Genomic DNA, 19162 nt, shown 5'->3' with positions numbered 1-19162 from the left:
GGTGAAGAAGCTCAACTTATTTCTCAAAACAATCAAATTGCAGCAAACCTCAATTATATGGCTATAAATACTGTGGTGACAGATTAATATTGTGCACCAACGATCACGATGGAATGATGTAGATAATAAACACCACCTGCTTGAATACCAAAAGTATCCTGAAATTATTTAAGTGCATTCTCAATTAGTTAAGCATAGCAGTCAGTGTTTAATAATTTATTAAGGTTTTTTTTTTTGGGGGGGGGGGATGGTACATTCTTTAGCACTAGTTAAAGCAATTCTTTATTTACAATCTTGCAAAGGTTTAACATAGAAATGAATAGATAAATACTTAAATGCAGACTCACAACATATATACACTTCAATGTGTGTGTATGTATATACATATTTATCAAACACTGTTGAGAGTGCGCATTCAGTTTGGAAGTTCTTCTACAAGTTACTCTTCTTTAATACAAAATATGAAAAATAGCTCCATATGAACAGTTTTGAAATCAATACTAAATTCATTTTAAAGCAAGGTGTTTACTTATTATTAAAACTCAACTCAAGTCTTTCTAATTCTCTCCATCAAGCACTAAAGCCAAGGGGGAGAATGGTATACAAAAGACTTGAGGGAAATTCTTGTAAAGAACTCATTATGAGAGCAATGTATCTAATTTCTAAACATATCAAAATAATGTTTTTCTACTCATCTTAAAAAACGGGTCTTCAAGAATCTGCTATACAATACAGACCTATTTTTCAATACATATGCTGAGCACCACTAAAATACCCAAATATGCCTCAGCGTTCTGTGGAGAATAACGTATGCACCAATTTCTGTGTGCACAGGCTCTTTACAATTCTTAATAAATCAATCTAAAAATATGTTAAAAATAATTATTTTTTGACCACCTTTGTTCAAGATAAAAAATGATTCTGTGTAAGCTTCTTCCTCTATATACATGTTGTGTTCAACACAGGTGAATCGTATTCCCAAAACATAAGCATGTGGCAAATATTTTATATTTCCTCAAAGAAGCTCAAGCAAAGCCCCAGTTCAAAGTAAAAACAAATCACTCACTATTTAAGTGAAAAAGCTGAATTGGAACGTAAAATATGGAAATATCTACTAGATGTGAATTTGCAACATAGAAAAATGAAAATGTGATAAACTCCTTCAGTACAATGTCCATGATGTTGGAAGCATCATAAGGGGTCAAAACAACAAAGATTCACAAAACCCTATGAGAAACATTGCAGGAAATACTACTTAAATCATTAATGAAACGAAAAAGCCACAAAATGGGAAAAAAGTATAATGTTATTAGCAAGGAGTGAACTGTAAGTCTGTGAAAGAGAATTAATATCAAATGAAGAATTCTAAACAGTTATTCATACAAGAATGAAAAATGGATCCCCAACCAAAATACTGTATAGCTTAGTATTGCCCAAAATAAAATAGGACAAATCTAAACTATTTCACCCTTAACAAAAACAAATAAACAATTGTACTGTAGCCCTGGTACAACTTACAAACAGCCAGTGATTGTAGACATGTCTTTTGAGACATTTTATATCTGAATACAGCCTCTAAGAATGTATAGGCAATTAGATGGAATTACTATAATTTTGTGTGAAGAAAAAAGTAGTGGCAGCAAATTAGACATCTATTAGCAAGTGTGATGAGAAAAATACTGGCCAGGTGTCTCCGATACAAGGTCCAAGAGTGAAAATATTAATTCAGGATACCAAGCTTGCTAAGGAAACATATCTATTCAGATCAAATGGTATATTCCTCAACTTGTTAAATATATAAAGCCCAAAACAATTGTAGGTATGTTATATTCATACAGCCTCTCTATTTCATAAGCATGCTATTCAAGGAAAAATATTCTCAGTTTACAAAGGATATGGGAAGTCTTTGATAACACCCGGGCTACAGTCAAACTGATATGAATGTTAATATTTGTAAATCAATATGCTTGAAGAAAAAGCTTTTTCAACATTTACACTTTAGAATCGTTTACAGCTTTACAAAGTATAAATTCATAAAGGATTAGACAGGAAAGATTTGAAATTTTACTAAAATAAACAGCAACTGGAAACGGATCTGTAGATTTGGTTACCAAACAAAATAACTATCTTGAAATGACAGAGGGGATTTGTGTGTGTTTGTTTATATGAGTTCTTTTTTTTTTTTTTTATTTAAACAAACTAACTATTTAGAATGATCAATTTAGAAGAATGAGACTTTAGGAAAACCTTGACCCAACTTGGAGCCCACTTGGAGCTCTACTAGGAAACACAAGGGGTTTACTGATTTTAGATGTCAAAGGCTCCACAAGGTTAATGTAAACACTAATAAAAAATAAAACTGAAATGGACTATTGACCATAGCTGCACTCAATAATCTGACATCATAAAACAGACCTGGACCAAAATGTAATGTGTTGAACTATAGACATTCTGTATATTTTAAACACCAGCGTGAGTAAACTAAAAGCCAGCACTTCTGTATGAACTTTTAAAGGACGTAAGAAGTAACATTCATTTGCTTGTCTTATAAACCTACATACAAAGAACACAGGGCCTCATCATGAGTTTGGCGGTACCACCACAGGACTGCTAAATGCAGAGAGAGGATGTCACCATAGCAGTGATGCCCCTCAAGCATATTACAATGTATCTGCCGAGCTGACTGGTGGGAGCATTATAATATGAGGCCCAGCAGAAACAGTGCTACGATTTCGGCTCCCTTAAGGGAGCCAAGGCAAATATTATTGTACTCCAGCAGCCTCAGAATCCACACTGTTTGCAAAGCAGACAGTGTGCATTTCTAAGGTGCTAGGCAGGGGAGCCCCATGGTGGAGTCTCCACCATGGAAAGGCTGGCAGAATGCGGAGTTGTAATCAGCCAGGGCGGTGTGGAGTTCAGCGCTGCTCTGGCTGAGTACAACTCAGGCCACCATCACTACATCGGGAACCATGTTCCTGGCAGGTCCATCAGCCAGGGTTGTAATGTGGAGGTCAGACTGCCTGGAGTGTGGTTGTCAGACTGTCACTGCAAGTGTGGCGGGCCTCGGACCGCCATACTCTTAATGAGGGCCATAGTTTGGTTTAAAAAAAAAAAAAACATATATATATATATATATATATATATATATATATATATAGATAGATATATATATATAAAATTTAAAAATGCTTTCTACAAATATGAGTTAATAACTGAAGATCTTCAAAATGTTCAGTATTTTACAGCACCAGAGAACGGGATTTATGAATTGATGTTATTGATAATGTGAAACTGAATAGGAATATTGACTATCAAAAGTCCACAAATTCATTTTAGTACTTCAGACAGACCTCTTTTAAATAGTATTTCCATATTGTTTTTGAACATTTACACAATATAAATACAAAGCATATACTGAGTTCATCAAAAACATAGTTTTTGAAGCACTCGATTTCACAAGAAATCGCAAAAACTCGTAACCTTGACAATTTGCTTTATAAACAAAGCAAGTGAGATTTAAAAGATACGTACACAAAAATATGCTCTCCCTGGCTAAATAAATCTAATACAAGGAACAATGGCTCCTACATGTTTCTATATCATTTGTAAAGCAAGAAACAACAGTGGCTTGTCACTTAGGTGGTGTAGTTAGAACAGAAATATCTGCATGAAAAAACTGCCAATCTCAATCATACATAATATGAATGAAATTCATGACCTGTTACAAATATGAAGGCTTGTAAGTGCTGGGCTACAAAAGGGACAAACATCAACAAGGCTTATATGTTACATAAATACATGCACCCACAATGAGGGCAATAACCAATTTGGTGACAGAGCCTGTCAGTTTTGAGTATCAGGTGACCGATATGCTAGCCAAGGTCTTTAAGATACTTTATCAATAAATGGACATCTGCAATGTAACCTACCTGTCATATGTACTTGTGTTGCCATACTGTTGAGGATTATGTCAAAACACATCATTCATAGTATCCACGTTGGCAGCGCCATTTGTTAGTATGTTTGAAGTTTTGAAAAGGCATAGAATTGGAACTTACTTTTACAGGCAGAAGATGTTTACCTTTGTGACAGGAACACATTCTCAATGTATGTTCTACAAGAGGCTGGCACAGAGAGCAAAGCACATCCACAAGATGAACCTTGTCACTCTGCAAAGAGTACAAATACCATATTTACACTGAAGAATTTTCAATCAAATACATTATATTGTGTTTCAAAATATCAAAACACCTTGATGAAAAGAATTATCACTCACAGACCATGTATGCAGCTCTGACATTTAAATGCCTTTGGGACAAAGGCACGTTAGAGTGTAAACCGCATAAAGGATTCTGACTGGCAGCCAAGAATATAAACTACTAATCTCAATGAGTTAAGAGGATTACCAAGACAGAAAATAAGGTTGATGTCTAAAGCTTGTAGCAACATTTGAAGAGTAGGAAACTTAAGTACCAACAAGATCACTGAGCCTCATCTTGTAATCACAAACCTCGAAAAATTAAGTACAATTCTGAAGTGGTGTTCCTTTTAATCAGACTAACAAACATAGTAACCCAGTAGAGTTTGCCACTGTGTTCTTATTATTGTCCTTTACAAATCATTCCCAAGTTCGCCATATCAGATATCAGTTCTTCTAAAAATAAAAAAAGTGTTAGATGTCAAATATTTATTTTTTCTTCTTTCTTGGCGGCTCTTCATCTGAACTACTGTCACTGCTAGTGCTTGTGCTACTGCTGGAGGAGCTTGAATCTGTCTCAGAATCAGAGGAAGAGGTGGAGCTGCTCGAGGATGGTGATGAGGAAGAGCTTGAAGAGTCCTCATCACTGTCACTGTCTTCAGAAGATGTGGAGCTTGAAGAATCTTCGCTCTCTGATGAGCAATCGCTACCTGTGCTGGCAGTGATACTGCTGCTGCTCGAACTGGTGACACTCTTCGACCTTTTAAGAAATGACAAAGATTGATAAAAAAAAATGCTGTGCTTTTCATCTGTAAGTCATTTGCTTGCTTACACCGCTTTGAAAACTGATTTATAGCATAACCCATCAAATATAATTAATTTATAACAATTGTATTGTATAAACAGAAGTCTGTTATATTAACTGGTGTGTGTACACTGTGCAATCACATACCACCCATCTCCCCCTCCTCCAGCCTCTCTTCCTACAATCCCCTTCTTGCCCCTTATTTCCCCAATCTCACTCCTTTTCTGTTGCAAAGACACAATATCTTTAAGAAAACAAACAGTAAAGGAACGCATCAATAAAAGGCTGCAGGATACCAACAAAAAGGTTGCCCTTGCCCGTCAAAGGTACCAAGAGAAAAGCAGTTAAACAAGTTTAAGCAATAATACCGAAGATGGGTGAATATTTCCAGGTAGGTACTGACCGGGGCCCAAAGAAAAGCCTTCTACACTGGATAATATTGTGGTTTGCTATTTGATTATGAGATCTAAGAATTTATTACCAACAAATTCTCATAAAAATCGAAAGTGCCAATATTCTGTATCAATGTCACAAAAAAGTGAATTATCATTGGGTACCACATAGTGGGAGTTGAGAGTTGTCGAAATTACAGTATTTCTCAAACAGCAGATTACAACAAATGACAAAATATAGGTTCAAACTGACTTCTTAGATCTGGCTTGATAACAGCTATCTGTTGGACCAGTTACCAACTCTTCAAATAGACATGGTGTGTGTTTGGGTGTATTTACAGGAGTACTAACCTTTCATCTCATGCGACTGACTGTTTGGTGCATCGTTTCACCTCCTACGGAGGTCTTGCTTTGCAGTGTATTAGAAGCCATTTTAAATGACAAAAGTGCACTGAATCACCACTCAAATTCTATATAGAAAGCAATCATTGTTTTTTTTTTTTTTCATTGCAGTAGGCATTTTTAACTATTACAATCGAAACACAAAACATACAACATTTGTTATTTCTTACAGCATATTTGAATCTTAGTGTTTCAAAACTAAGGACGGTTGTTTTTTTGTTTCTGAAGCTACAAGTAGCTAAATTAATTAATGAAAAATGTCCCCACCAATGCCAAACAACACCTTTCCACAGACACATTATCTGCTGTGTTGCTTCACACTGTCTACATTATAGGAATATTTTGGAAGGAAGAGAAGACCTTTTTCTAGTAGTACATTCTGGGAAGGATAGAATATTATTTGAAGATAGACTTCAGATTTGTAATTATTAGATTTGTGCCAGGTGTCTCAATAGAGGAGGCATTTTGGAAAGATTGAATTTCTTCTAAATACATACTCTATTCCATTTTAGTCACTGTGCTTGGTTTAAGTTACGAAACTACAATATTAATTGAATACAAAGAGTATTTCGTAAAACACAAACTTTGATCATTTTGCAAAAGGCTTTGCTTGCATGGCTGCCTCATAGAAATAACAATTTGTTATTTGAAAACACAATCCCGCACTCATCAAAAATGATTTATTTTCTTTGTAAGCCAAAAGAAAAAAGCTCACTTTCTTCTCCAAATCCAATTTCTTAGTAAATTGCACCAGCCACAGTGCTTTTTGCATCGTTATTTTGTATTTTAAAGTATGGTGTTGAGTTTGGGTTCAACTAAATAAAGCAATTAATGAATCATCACTTGATCATTTTGCAGCATCTACATATCAGTAATTTATCCGGGCTGATGATGGTGGAAAAGAAAAGTGTTTTAATTTTCCCAATTTGTAGTATATTAAGAACATAAAATGGAGATACTGCTTAAAAAATAAAATAATCTGAAAACATAACTTCCTCCAATAAGTGCTTATTTTACCAAAAACCAGACACTGACTAAATGAGCATCTGGGATTATCAGTATTCAGTGAATGACCTACATGGTAGGTTTTCAAAAACAAGCATTTGCAATGCAATGGGCCTCGCATTCGCTCAAGTTAAAGCTATTAGGGTTGTAAACTCCTAACAGGACTTTTCTTGCCACATTAATTGAAAATGACAAGTAAAACAGTTTCACATAAGCGAGCCGACGGCCGCTATGAGAATGAGCGGGAAGGAGACACACAAAAGGAAATAGAAGTTTGCTTACATTCAAGAATGCAATTATCCAAGTAAAAGGGTTGATGTTCAAGGCAGTAATCAAACTGCCCCAAGGAGGGACAAACAAAGCATTTACCAACAATAACAAAGGATTTTTGAAGGGCAATCCCAAGAATGGGCAATAGTGATGGGCATGAGGTTGGCGTGGTTAAAAGCCAAAATATATAACAACACATCGGAAATGTAGCGCTTGCACGCTGCTATGCTCAACCGAACAAGGACAACACTAAAGCATTTCCCAGTTTCAAATGTTTCTACAGATGCAACTGGTGGCAGTATGAACAAAAATGATTTCATTTTACAATCCACTTGACACCAAAGGATTTTAAAAATGGTTTTACAGAAAAATGGGTTCATGTGTTGTACTTAGTCTGTGAGCTAGGTCAGTATATTAGTTCTACGTTAGAATTCTGGGATCTTCAAAGACAGATTCTATGCATAGCCATTAGTGGGCTATGTCTGTAGGGAGTCGCTCGTTTCTGAGCTACTGGAAATGAGGCACACTGGTATACATTGGATGATTAGCAGACAATCAAAATACAGCATTTAAGTAATGTATGGCTGGCTGCTTTACAATTTTTAGAACCTGCCGTGAAATGGCCAAATGTGATCCATTTGCTTTCAGACTGTCACAAGATAAAGGATAACCAGTTCATTTGAAACCTTTTACTCTCCTGATGAACCATGGAAGCCTAAAATAAGTGGTTAACACAATGGCTCATAATAATCCATTTGAGCAGCCAAAAATATACAGTAGGCGTCTTTGTTAGCTTTGCCATAACATTATAAGTGTGAAAACACTACAAATAATTGAACTGGTTTAATAAACTTGTATAGCAACCTGATGGAAGCCGTGGCACCTAGCTATTTCAAATCCTGTGCTAAGTTGGGACATACAAGAGGATGTGTCTCAGATAAATAATCGGCTTCTTTCTACTATCAACCAAATAGCTCTGGTCAGATCGAAAGCATCCTTTAGGTCTTGTCCTTCAATCCCTTGGTTTTCTGTTGACTTGCTGCCAGAAACAAAATAAATCTAAGAGGCTGGTGCCTAGAGACCCTCACGGGTGAGGGTCTGATTTCAGTAGGCCATCAGAAAGAGTCCCAAGCAAAGGATTTCCGTCAGAGGATCACTACTTCAGTTTTGTTTATGTTCAGTTTAAGGCAGTTGGTTTTCATCCATGTGGCTACCACGGTTAAGTAGGATGCCTAAAAGGGAGAGTAACATTCTGTGTTGCCTGCCTAGGGCAGTACGCTGATGTTGTAGGATCTGATGTGGTCTGCTCACGTGGATTTTTAATAGATTAGGACTAAGGGAATAACCTTGTGGGACTCCACATGAAGTTCTTTGCTTTTAATGCAGTGTCGGGTTGAGTTTTTGCATTCTGCTTGTGAGGAGCTAATCCAGTTGAGGGCTGGTTCCTGTATGCCGGACTGGTGCAGTCTTCTAATCATGGAAGACCAATTTGAAAGCCGTGGAGAGGTGAAGTAGTATAAGGGCCGCTGTATCTCCACGATCTATGAAATTCCTGTTGTCATCTGTTGCTGCGATAAGGAGTCTTGGTGCTTTGATTTGCTCAGAAACCTGATTGCGTGTTGTCTAGGATGCCTTGAGATAGTAAGAGATTGCTTGCTTATGGCTTTTTCCATCACTTTGACTGATATAGTAGAAGGGAGATCTGGCGGTAGTTTGCTTAATATGTGGGGTCTGCTAAAGGTTTCTTTAGCAGTGTGTTGACCATCAGGTGTTTTAAGGTATTAAGGAACATCTCTGAAGTGATGGAAGTGTTCATGATGCAGGTGAGGACTTCACAGATAGGGGCGGCTCCCATATTTTAGATGTGGTATGTGGCAGAAGGCAGGAGGTACCCTGGAGAGGATGGTTCTCATGATGCTGGCTGCTTCCTCTGTGGTGGAAGTTTCCAAATCGGTCAGAGGAGTTCCTTGGGTGTTAGTGAGTAGGCTGAAGGCAAGAGAGTAATGGCTCCATTGGGGGTCAAAGGTGTTTATATGGCTATGATTTTGATGCTGAATAATTCTGAGAGGCTGTTGTATAGTTTCTGCAATGGGGTGATGCAGTTGGTGGTAGCAGCTGAAGAAGTTAAGTCCTTAAAGGTCTCAAAGATTTATTTTCTGCTTCTTGAGCAGTTGTCTCTGAACTCTGTTAGGCCTTTATTTGAGTTGTTGCTAGTAGTGTCTGAGGGTTGTTTTACATGTTATTTTCTTCTTTTCTAGGTGGTTTGTTCTCCACTTGCTTGCTGTGTTTTGATGTGTGGAGTTCCTCCGTGTACCAGCTGGCCTGCTTCCAGTTTCTTCTCTGTGCGCTGAGTTTCTGGGGTGCCAGGGAGTCTGCACTTTATGATCCAGTCATCTAGGAGCTTGATGTTGCTGTTGAGGGCGTTGATGAAGGCTGATTGATTGAGGCATAGTCCTGGATGCTGTTTGTAGGAAGTTGGCTCTGTATATACTATCTCAAAGTGAGAGATAGTGTGCACAGAGTCCAAGGGTTCCCCTTAGAGGTTGATAGTGGCAAAATTAGATAATACTAATGCTCTATTTTGTGGTAGTGCAGTAGGCTTATCAGAGGGTAGTGTTAAGCATTTGTTGTACACACAGAGGCAATAAATGAGGAACACACACTCAAAGACTTCCTCCAGGCCAATAGTTTTTATATAGAAAAATATATTTTCTTACTTTTACAACCATTCAAGATTTGCGGTAAATACATAAAATGCAAGTTACTTCACACAGGTAAGTATAAAACTTTGATTTAAAACAGTACTACAAAGTTTTGGTCGACTCAGGGTGTCCACGTTGTTAGAGTCCCCTGGAAGTCCCCTCTGCGGTGTTGGTTGTCCTGGGCTCCAGCTGGGGGCGTCAGGTGCAGTGTGTGAAGACTCACACTTCTGGCAGGAAGTGGAATCTCTTTAAAAGTTGCTTTAAAGTAGCAAAGTTGTTGCACTTTCTGAACAGTGCCGCTGTTCTCGGGAGTTTCTTGGTCCTTTAGGTGCAGGGCAGTCCTCTGAGTCCTCAGAGGTCACTGGTCCCGTCGGATGTGTCACTATGCAGGTTGAGTCTGGAGGCAGGCCGGTAGGGCTTGGGCCAAGTCGGCTGGTGTGTCGTCTCTGCAGGGCTTTCAGGTCAGCAGTCTTTCTTTCTTCAGGTTGCAGGAATCTGATTTCCTGGGTTCAGGGTCACCCCTAAATATTAAATGTAGGGGTTTATTTAGGTCAATGGGGCAGTAGCCAAGAAATAAAAATTGCCTTTGTATCTACAGAAACACTGCACCAACTCTAAACATTCAGTGGCCTCTTACCGCTTTGGTGATGGTCAAATTGCCAACTTCAAACTTCAGGGGCATGCTGTCAGTAGGAAGTCATGGTGGTTAGCATGTAGAAACGTGAGGCAACAACTGTTCAGTCTCCAGGCATGACAAACTTCTCAGATTGGAAAGTATCACACTCAATTTTCAGCATAATACAATGTTCTCGGTGGACAACAATAAGGCCTCACTAGTATGTTCATAGGCAAGGAACATATAGGTATACATCCTCATTTCGGGGGAGGTGGAGGTCTTAGGGACAGATTTGAGTCAGGTTCCGCAGTTTAGTACTTGTCAACAGCTTGTGTTGGTCACTTAATTCTTGCTTTTATGCATTTGGCCTTTCTCTTACTTCGGCACCTCTTGTCATATTTTTGCCTCATTTTCCTCTGTGGAATACTTTTCAAGGTTTTTATTTTTTCTTTGGACTGGTTTCTCTTCTCTGTAAAACAGTTATTGATTCTTGCTGGGATTTAATAGGAGACTGTCTCTTTTGGCTCCTTGTCACTGTGCATACTAGGTGAGGTGAGTGTACCACTGTTTCTTTAATTCATACTCAATACTGCAATTCAAGGTATTTGTAGACGTAACTGTAAATATTCCATTTTGGAAACCTTATTTACATATATAACGTACTTTATGTGCCACATGTTCTAATCGAATTGTGAGAAGTCAATAGAAATGTTATGATTTGGGAATGGGAATTAACAGAGAGGAATGAAAGACAGGATAACAGATCGACCTGTGAAAGATGTAGTTCAGAATTGTCCTACATGATTCAGAGATAGGCAGAAATTCAATGAGCAGGAATTTTGCAAGTTGCAGGATGATGTCTAAATAAATCTGTTTGCCGGGGGATTGTGGAAGGGAGAATACCATATGCACAGATGTAATACCCACATGGCAAGGAAAACGGAACGCAGTATCACACTGCCCCAGTGTGACTAAAGACTGCCTTTTCGTTCCTCACCAGCCTTAGTCTTGACAATGTGTGGGCTCATAGGAGATGTTCCACATGCTTGGGCTGAAGTGTACTTTCCATGGGACACAACTAAACTACATTCCAAACTGTACTTTTGCCATCTCATAAGGTTAGAGACTTTGGGGGTACAGGTCTTTTTGACAGTCCCTTTAATCTGGATTTCAGTGAGCCTCTATGCACTAGCAAAGAGACTATTGCCACCTAAAGGACTCTCATATAGCGCAGTCTCCCTGCACCCACTGCTAGGCCAGGAGAAGCTGTGTGGCTGCGCCATACTCTAAAAGAGGAGGTTGTACTAACCAGTGTGAGGAGGGAAGCAGTGTTCCGATCAAGAAGGCAAAAAGCAATGCCTAGTTTGTTTCCAAAATGTCTATTATAATTAAGGAAGCAAGTCATGAAACCAAAGCTTAACCTAAACTGAATATAGGGGTTAGCACTTTCTCTTGTTCAGAGACAAGTAATTTTGTTCAATAAATTCAATGTCCAATGAGAGTTCAAATGTTACCAACCCAATAATCCACAGTTACACAGTAAAATAGTTCACTAGAGTGCAGAAAACCTCGGGCTCTTTTCCAAGTAGTATCCTAGTGCTTTATTTTTTGAGGACATGTGGGGAGATCTTTATTTTGAAGATAGCTGGAATACAGTTTGGTTAGTGCAGAAGTCTGAAACAATAACAGAGAAGTTGGATATATCCTTGGCATCACCTCAGGAAAACTACTTTCTAAGAAAGATTCTGGAATAGCTTTATGCATTGGTTGCACGAAGGAGCAGTCAGCTTGGACAAAAAAATAATTATCATGGAGGCAATGTCCTTCTAAGAAAGAGAAGAAAATCTTTTTGAGGTCTTCTAAAATCATTAATAAATGGGATAAATGGGATCAAGAAGAAAGAAGATTGCTAATGCTGTTATAAAGTGTTGTGATATGGCAGAATAAATATGCTGTACAGAACTTCAAACCACCTGTGAAATCCTGATGTAATAATGTTGACGTGGAAGACTTCAGGCTGCAAACTTTTGAAATGTTGAACATTTCTGGGCATAAAATGCGTGTTTGGCAAAAAACAAACCATTGCCTTGACACTAAAAAATATTTCTATGCGACGTATCCTTTTTTTTGTTTTACACAGAGAAAGAAAATGTGGTGACTGTAGCAGGGAGGAACCTCTGTGGATGGGCCCTCATCTTACATTAAGTGCCAGTCAATCAGCAATCCCTGTTCTAAATCGGGTGGGTGGGTGGTGAGGGAGAAGAGTATGGCATTACAGAAGAACCACATATCCACAGCGCTTCTGTAGTTCTGCCCAAATATAAATGACCACCATAGTGTGTTCTTGTATCTGATTAGAGAAAGTCATCAGGACGTTCCTGCAGGTAACTCATTTTTACACACTAAAGAAAGCCCTACTGGCTAAACAATGGCGTGTGTAGATCTTCTTACACACTGTATCGAAAAAAGTGGCTATTTAGGTGGCCACTGGGAACCTTGTATGGTCTAACCATGCATGAAAGGACCCCAATGAGGTATCTCTACAGGAGTACAGTCAGTTGAACAGAGAGAAGCCTTGCATTCTGAATTTGCAGATGCCAAAATGTAAAGACCTCACTTTAGCCCAGAGGAAGTCAAACCCCATATCAGGATAGATTATAGAATTGGTGGGACTGGCCATGCTGAACAAAGGACAGTGCAAGCAGCATCCACGTGAATGCATATACACTTTCTATATGGTGCACCATAATTTCCATTCTAGAACAGAATATATTTTTGTTAGTCCGGATAGTTATGGGAGGTACACTAAAGCCACATACCTTGCCAGACTCTATATGGCATTTTTTTATGTCAGTGTATGCATGGTCATAACCCCAGTATATCACTGGAGACTTCAAAAGGAGGGCCTGTAATACCAAGGTTTTCAGGCATGTTTGCACAAAAAAAAAAAAAACATTTTCACTGCTAATTGAAGGATGAAAACATACTCCCAAATAAAAGGGAAGGTATACATGTGATAAGGGTTTGGTTTAAGAACATGTATGAGGTCAAGCATGAGTTGGGAAAGAACTGTGCGGAAACTAGGGTTAAAATAAAAAAACCTTGACAGGGAAGATCAACACGACTAGAACAACTGGAGGAAATGGTAAGCGATAAGAGGAGAGAGGGTAAGAGTTAGGACTCCATGGATAAATTGTCAACGCATAGTTAAGATCCTGGGGAAGGTTATATGGGATACTCTGATTGCTTTTGAAGAAAGAATTTTTCCAGATGACAATGCTGTGTATTATGAATGACCAAAGACCGAACAACTATACACAAGTGGGCCTTTCGAGGAATTCTGCAAGAACCCTGGGCATCTGCTCATTCAACATCATCAGACACAGGACATCCAGACAAATCTAAGTGCCAAGCATGTCCCTAAACCAACTTTGTATTACAGAGGGGTGTTTCAGGCTCCACTCAAGTTAGTTTACACTCTATTAGTGTCCCAAATCCAACTGCTTGTGGTTTGTAAACAAGATGCTTCAACTGTTCTTCACTTGGCTGGCAAATGTGGATTTTTGGAGGAAGCAACGTTCTGTTAAACTGATGATGATGATGCTCTGTTCAGAATTATGTAGGAGGGAGCAAGCCTTAGATCTTTTGGACAGACGATAACCTGATCACTGAATTTATATTGACGATAAATGTTTACTCCAAAAGGAGTAATGTTTACAATTGCTAGACGGACAATAGTAACACTATAACCATCTCATCCCTCCTTTCTTTCTTGAATCACCTCAAATATGTGTTGAAAAGTGCCTCAAGGAGTATCAAGTCATAACAAGGGGGATTCAGCCAAAGTGCATTAGGCAATTGTTGGTTTCTATTTTGGGAATATTTGGGACATATTTATTCTTACCTCTGGCCACATGGGCAATGCAAGAGGCAGGCTTTGTTTTCACATGCTTTTGTGTTTGCTTGCTCAGGGGGCTATGGCCTCTAAGGTATTAACGGTTGGATGTTACCAGGAGGATATTATGAAATCAGCACTACAGAATTCACCTTCAGGACATTCTATTTTAAACAGGTGGTGGAAATGGTCTAGGTGTTTGTCAGCACGTTTTGGAATTTCTATAACTCTTGAAATGGATACAAAACAGAATGTAACATTAACTGTATGGAATAACAGAATCATAAGATTAATTTAAGGACACAGATGCAAAGATTTTCCCAACCATGTCTAGCAGAAGCCCAGTAGAAGCCCACAGATGAGCTAGCGATGTATTCTTTGGTAGGGATGGAATACTGTTTTCACAAGAGATGTTTGAACGTTTATCTTTGTATGTATAAACCCCTTCGCTGCCAGGCCTTTTCCCCTCTGGTGCCAGGCCTTTTTTTGGCTATTTGGGGCAGTTCGCACTTAGGCCCTCATAACTTTTTGTCCACATAAGCTACCCTCTCCAATATTGCGTCCTTTTTTCCAACATCCTAGGGATTCTAGAGGTACCCAAAGTTTGTGGATTCCCCTGAAGGAGACCAAGAAACAAAAAATACAGCTAAAATTTAGTTTATAAAAAAAAAATGGGAAAAAAAGACTGCAGAAGGCGGCTTGTGTTTTTTTTCCTTTGAAAATGGCATCAACAAAGGACTTGCGGTGCTAAAATCACCATCTTTCCAGCTTTCAGGAACAGGCAGACTTGAATCAGAAAACCCAATTTTTCAACACAATTACGGCATTTTACTGGGACATACCACATTTTTACTATTTTTTGTGCCTTCGGCCTCCTTCCAGTTAGGGACAGTAATGGGTTTGAAACCAATTCTGATCCCCGAATACTAAACAGTTCAGAAAAGTAGACAAAATTCTGAATTCAGCAAGGGGTAATTTGTGTAGATCTTACAAGGGTTTCCTACAGAAAATAACAGCTGAAATAAAGAAATATTGAAATTGAGGTGAAAAAAAAACAGCAATTTTTCTCCACTTTTTACTCTGTAACTTTGTCTTGCGATGTCAGATTTTTTAAAGCAATATACCGTTACGCCTGCTGGACTCTTCTGGTTGCGGGGATATATAGGGCTTGTAGGTTCATCAAGAACCCTAGGTAACCAGAGCCAAAAAATGAGCTGCTCCCTGCAATGGGTTTTCATTCTATACTGGGTATTCAACAATTTATTTGGTGACATATAAAGACTGGAAAATAGGTATGAAGAAAACCTTTGTAATTCCAAAATGGGAAGGCGTCGAGAATCAGTGGTTATTTGCACCTCTCTGAATTCCGGGGTGCCCATACTAGCATGTGAATTACAGGGCATTTCTACACACTGTCTTACATTTGGAAGGAAAAAATGTAGAGAAAGACAAGGGTCATTAACATTTGTTTTGCTATTCTGTGTTCCCCCAAGTCTCCCGATAAAAATGGTACCTCACTTGCGTGGGTAGGCCTAATGCTCGCAACAGGAAACGCAACATGGACATCACATTTTTACATTGAAATCTGACGTGTTTTTTGTAAAGTGCCTAGCTGTAGATTTTGGCCTCTAGTCAGGTGGCACCTAGGGAAAACTACCAAACCTGTGCATTTTTTAAAACTAGACCCCTAGGGGAATCAAGGATGGGGTTATTTGTGGGGCTTTCACCAGGTTCTGTCACCCAGAATCCTTTGTAAACCTCAAAAGTTGGCCAAAAAACCACTTTATCCTAACGTTTTGGTGACAGAAAGTTCTGGCAGGTGAGGAGCCACAAATTTCCTTCCACCCAGCGTTCCCCCAAGTCTCCAGATAAAAATGGTACCTCACTTGTGTGAGTAGGCCTAGTGCTCGCAACAGGAAATGCTCCAAAATACAACATAGACACATCACATTTTTACAAAGAAAACAGAGCTGTTTTTTGCTAAGTGCCAAGCTGTGGATTTTGGCCTCTAGCTCAGAGAAACCTGCCAAAACTGTGCATTTTTGAAAACTAGACACATAGGGGAATCCAAGATGGTGACTTGTGGGGCTCTCACCAGGTTATGTTACCCAGAATCCTTTGCAAACCTCAAAATTTGGCCAAAAATACACTTTTTCCTCACATTTCGGTGACAGAAAGTTCTGGAATCTGAGAGGAGCACAAATTTCCTTCCACCCAGCCTTCCCCCTAGTCTCCCGATAAAAAGTCTACCTCATTTGTGTGGGTAGCCCAAGTGCCCGCGAAAGGAAATGCCCCAAAATACTATGTGGGCACATCAAAATTATCAAAGTTGGAGGTTTGCAGGGCATTGTGGGTAAGGAAATGGTGCAGGTGCATGTGAAGAACACCACCCTGGACCTTTTCAGATGGGTCTAGGTCAGATCGGCCTAATAAAAATAAATGAAAGGGGTCACTCCCCACATATATACATGGAAAATGTCACTTACCCAGTGTACATCTGTTCGTGGCATTAGTCGCTGCAGATTCACATGCTGTGCACATCCCGCCATCTGGTGTTGGGCTCGGAGTGTTACAAGTTGTTTTTCTTTGAAGAAGTCTTTTCGAGTCACGAGACCGAGGGACTCCTCCCATTTCGACTCCATTGCGCATGGGTGTCGACTCCATCTTAGATTGTTTTCCCCGCAGAGGGTGAGGTAGGAGTTGTGTATGCTAGTAATAGTGCCCATGCAATGGAGTGAATGTGTATGTACATAATGAAGTTTAAAGTAATATATTTACAAATGTTTAAGATCTACTTCTAAACGGCTACAGGCTCCCGGGGAGGCGGGTGGGCGCATGTGAATCTGCAGCGACTAATGCCACGAACAGATGTACACTGGGTAAGTGACATTTTCCGTTCAATGGCATGTGTAGCTGCAGATACACATGCTGTGCATAGACTAGTAAGCAGTTATCTCCCCAAAAGCGGTGGTTCAGCCTGTAGGAGTTGAAGTAGTTTGAAATAATGTTCTTAGTACAGCTTGACCTACTGTTGCTTGTTGTGCAGTTAACACATCTACACAGTAGTGCTTGGTAAATGTATGAGGCGTAGACCATGTTGCTGCCTTACATATTTTGTTCATTGGAATATTAACTAGAAAGGCCATGGTAGCACCTTTCTTTCTGGTTGAGTGTGCCTTTGGTGTAATAGGCAGTTGTCTTTTAGCTTTAAGATAGCAGGTTTGAATGCACTTAACTATCCATCTAGCAATGCCTTGTTTTGAAATTGGATTTCCTGTATGAGGTTTTTGAAAGGCAATAAATAGTTGTTTTGTCTTTCGAATTAGTTTTGTTCTGTCAATGTAGTACATTAGTGCTCTTTTGACGTCTAATGTATGTAGTGCTCTTTCAGCTACAGAATCTGGCTGTGGGAAGAACACTGGTAATTCTACCGTTTGATTCAAGTGGAACGGTGAGATTACTTTTGGTAAAAATTTAGGATTTGTCCGTAGAACCACTTTATTTTTGTGTATTTGAATAAATGGTTCTTGAATGGTAAATGCTTGAATTTCACTCACTCTTCTTAGAGATGTGATGGCAATTAAATATGCAACTTTCCACGTTAAGTATTGCATTTCACAGGAGTGCATGGGCTCAAAAGGTGGACCCATGAGTCGTGTTAAGACAATGTTGAGGTTCCATGAAGGAACTGGTGGTATTCTTGGTGGTATAATTCTCTTTAGGCCTTCCATAAACGCTTTTATGACTGGTATCCTAAATAATGAAGTTGAGTGCGTAATTTGCAGATAAGCTGAAATTGCAGTAAGATGTATTTTAATGGAAGAGAAAGCTAGTTTTGATTTTTGCAAATGTAGTAAGTATCCTACTATATCTTTTGCAGATGCGTGTAAAGGTTGAATTTGATTATTATGGCAGTAATAAACAAATCTTTTCCACTTATTTGCATAGCAGTGTCTAGTGGTAGGTTTCCTAGCTTGTCTTATGACCTCCATACATTCTTGTCTGAGGTTTAAGTGTCCGAATTCTAGGATTTCAGGAGCCAAATTGCTAGATTCAGCGATGCTGGGTTTGGATGTCTGATCTGTTGTTTGTGTTGTGTTAACAGATCTGGTCTGTTTGGTAGTTTGACATGAGGTACTACTGAGAGGTCTAGTAGTGTTGTGTACCAAGGTTGTCTTGCCCATGTTGGTGCTATTAGTATGAGTTTGAGTTTGTTTTGACTCAATTTGTTTGCCAGATATGGAAGGAGTGGGAGAGGGGGAAAAGTGTAAGCAAATATCCCTGACCAGCTCATCCATAACGCATTGCCCTGAGACTGATCTTGTGGGTACCTGGATGCGAAGTTTTGGCATTTTGAGTTTTCTTTTGTTGCAAATAGATCTATTTGTGGTGTTCCCCACATTTGGAATTAAGTGTTTAGTATTTGGGGGTGAATCTCCCATTCGTGGATCTGTTGGTGATCCCGAGAGAGATTGTCTGCTAACTGGTTCTGAATTCCTGGAATAAATTGTGCTATTAGGTGAATGTGGTTGTGAATCGCCCAATGCCATATTTTCTGTGTTAGGAGACACAACTGTGTCGAGTGTGTGCCTCCCTGTTTGTTTAGGTAATACATTGTTGTCATGTTGTCTGTTTTGACAAGAATGCGTTTGTGTCTTATTATGGGTTGAAATGCTTTGAGCGCTAGAAATACCGCTAACAGTTCTAGGTGATTTATGTGAAACTGTTTTTGCTGTATGTCCCATTGTCCTTGGATGCTGTGTTGATTGAGGTGTGCTCCCCACCCTATCATGGATGCATCTGTTATTACGTATTGTGGCACTGGGTCTTGGAAAGGCCGCCCTTGGTTTAAATTTATACTGTTCCACCATTGAAGC

General features: G+C 39.1%; 1 protein-coding gene across 2 annotated transcripts in view; it reads right to left on the bottom strand.

Annotated features, from left to right (window-relative positions):
* Positions 1-201: 201 nt before the first annotated feature.
* The window catches only part of ZCCHC10 (zinc finger CCHC-type containing 10), an 87007-nt gene continuing 68046 nt past the window's right edge, over positions 202-19162 (bottom strand). For both annotated transcript variants that reach the window (XM_069244723.1, XM_069244724.1), the window contains exon 4: positions 202-4958. In XM_069244723.1, the coding sequence (XP_069100824.1) occupies positions 4688-4958 (271 nt within the window). In that variant the 3' untranslated portion in view covers positions 202-4687. The remainder of the gene's footprint in view (positions 4959-19162) is intronic.

Source organism: Pleurodeles waltl, chromosome 7, assembly GCF_031143425.1.
Source record: "Pleurodeles waltl isolate 20211129_DDA chromosome 7, aPleWal1.hap1.20221129, whole genome shotgun sequence".
In the NCBI taxonomy this organism is placed as follows: Eukaryota; Metazoa; Chordata; class Amphibia; order Caudata; family Salamandridae; genus Pleurodeles; species Pleurodeles waltl.
The sequence above is the reverse complement of the archived record's forward strand: the minus strand, read 5'-3'. Positions and strand labels throughout refer to the sequence as shown.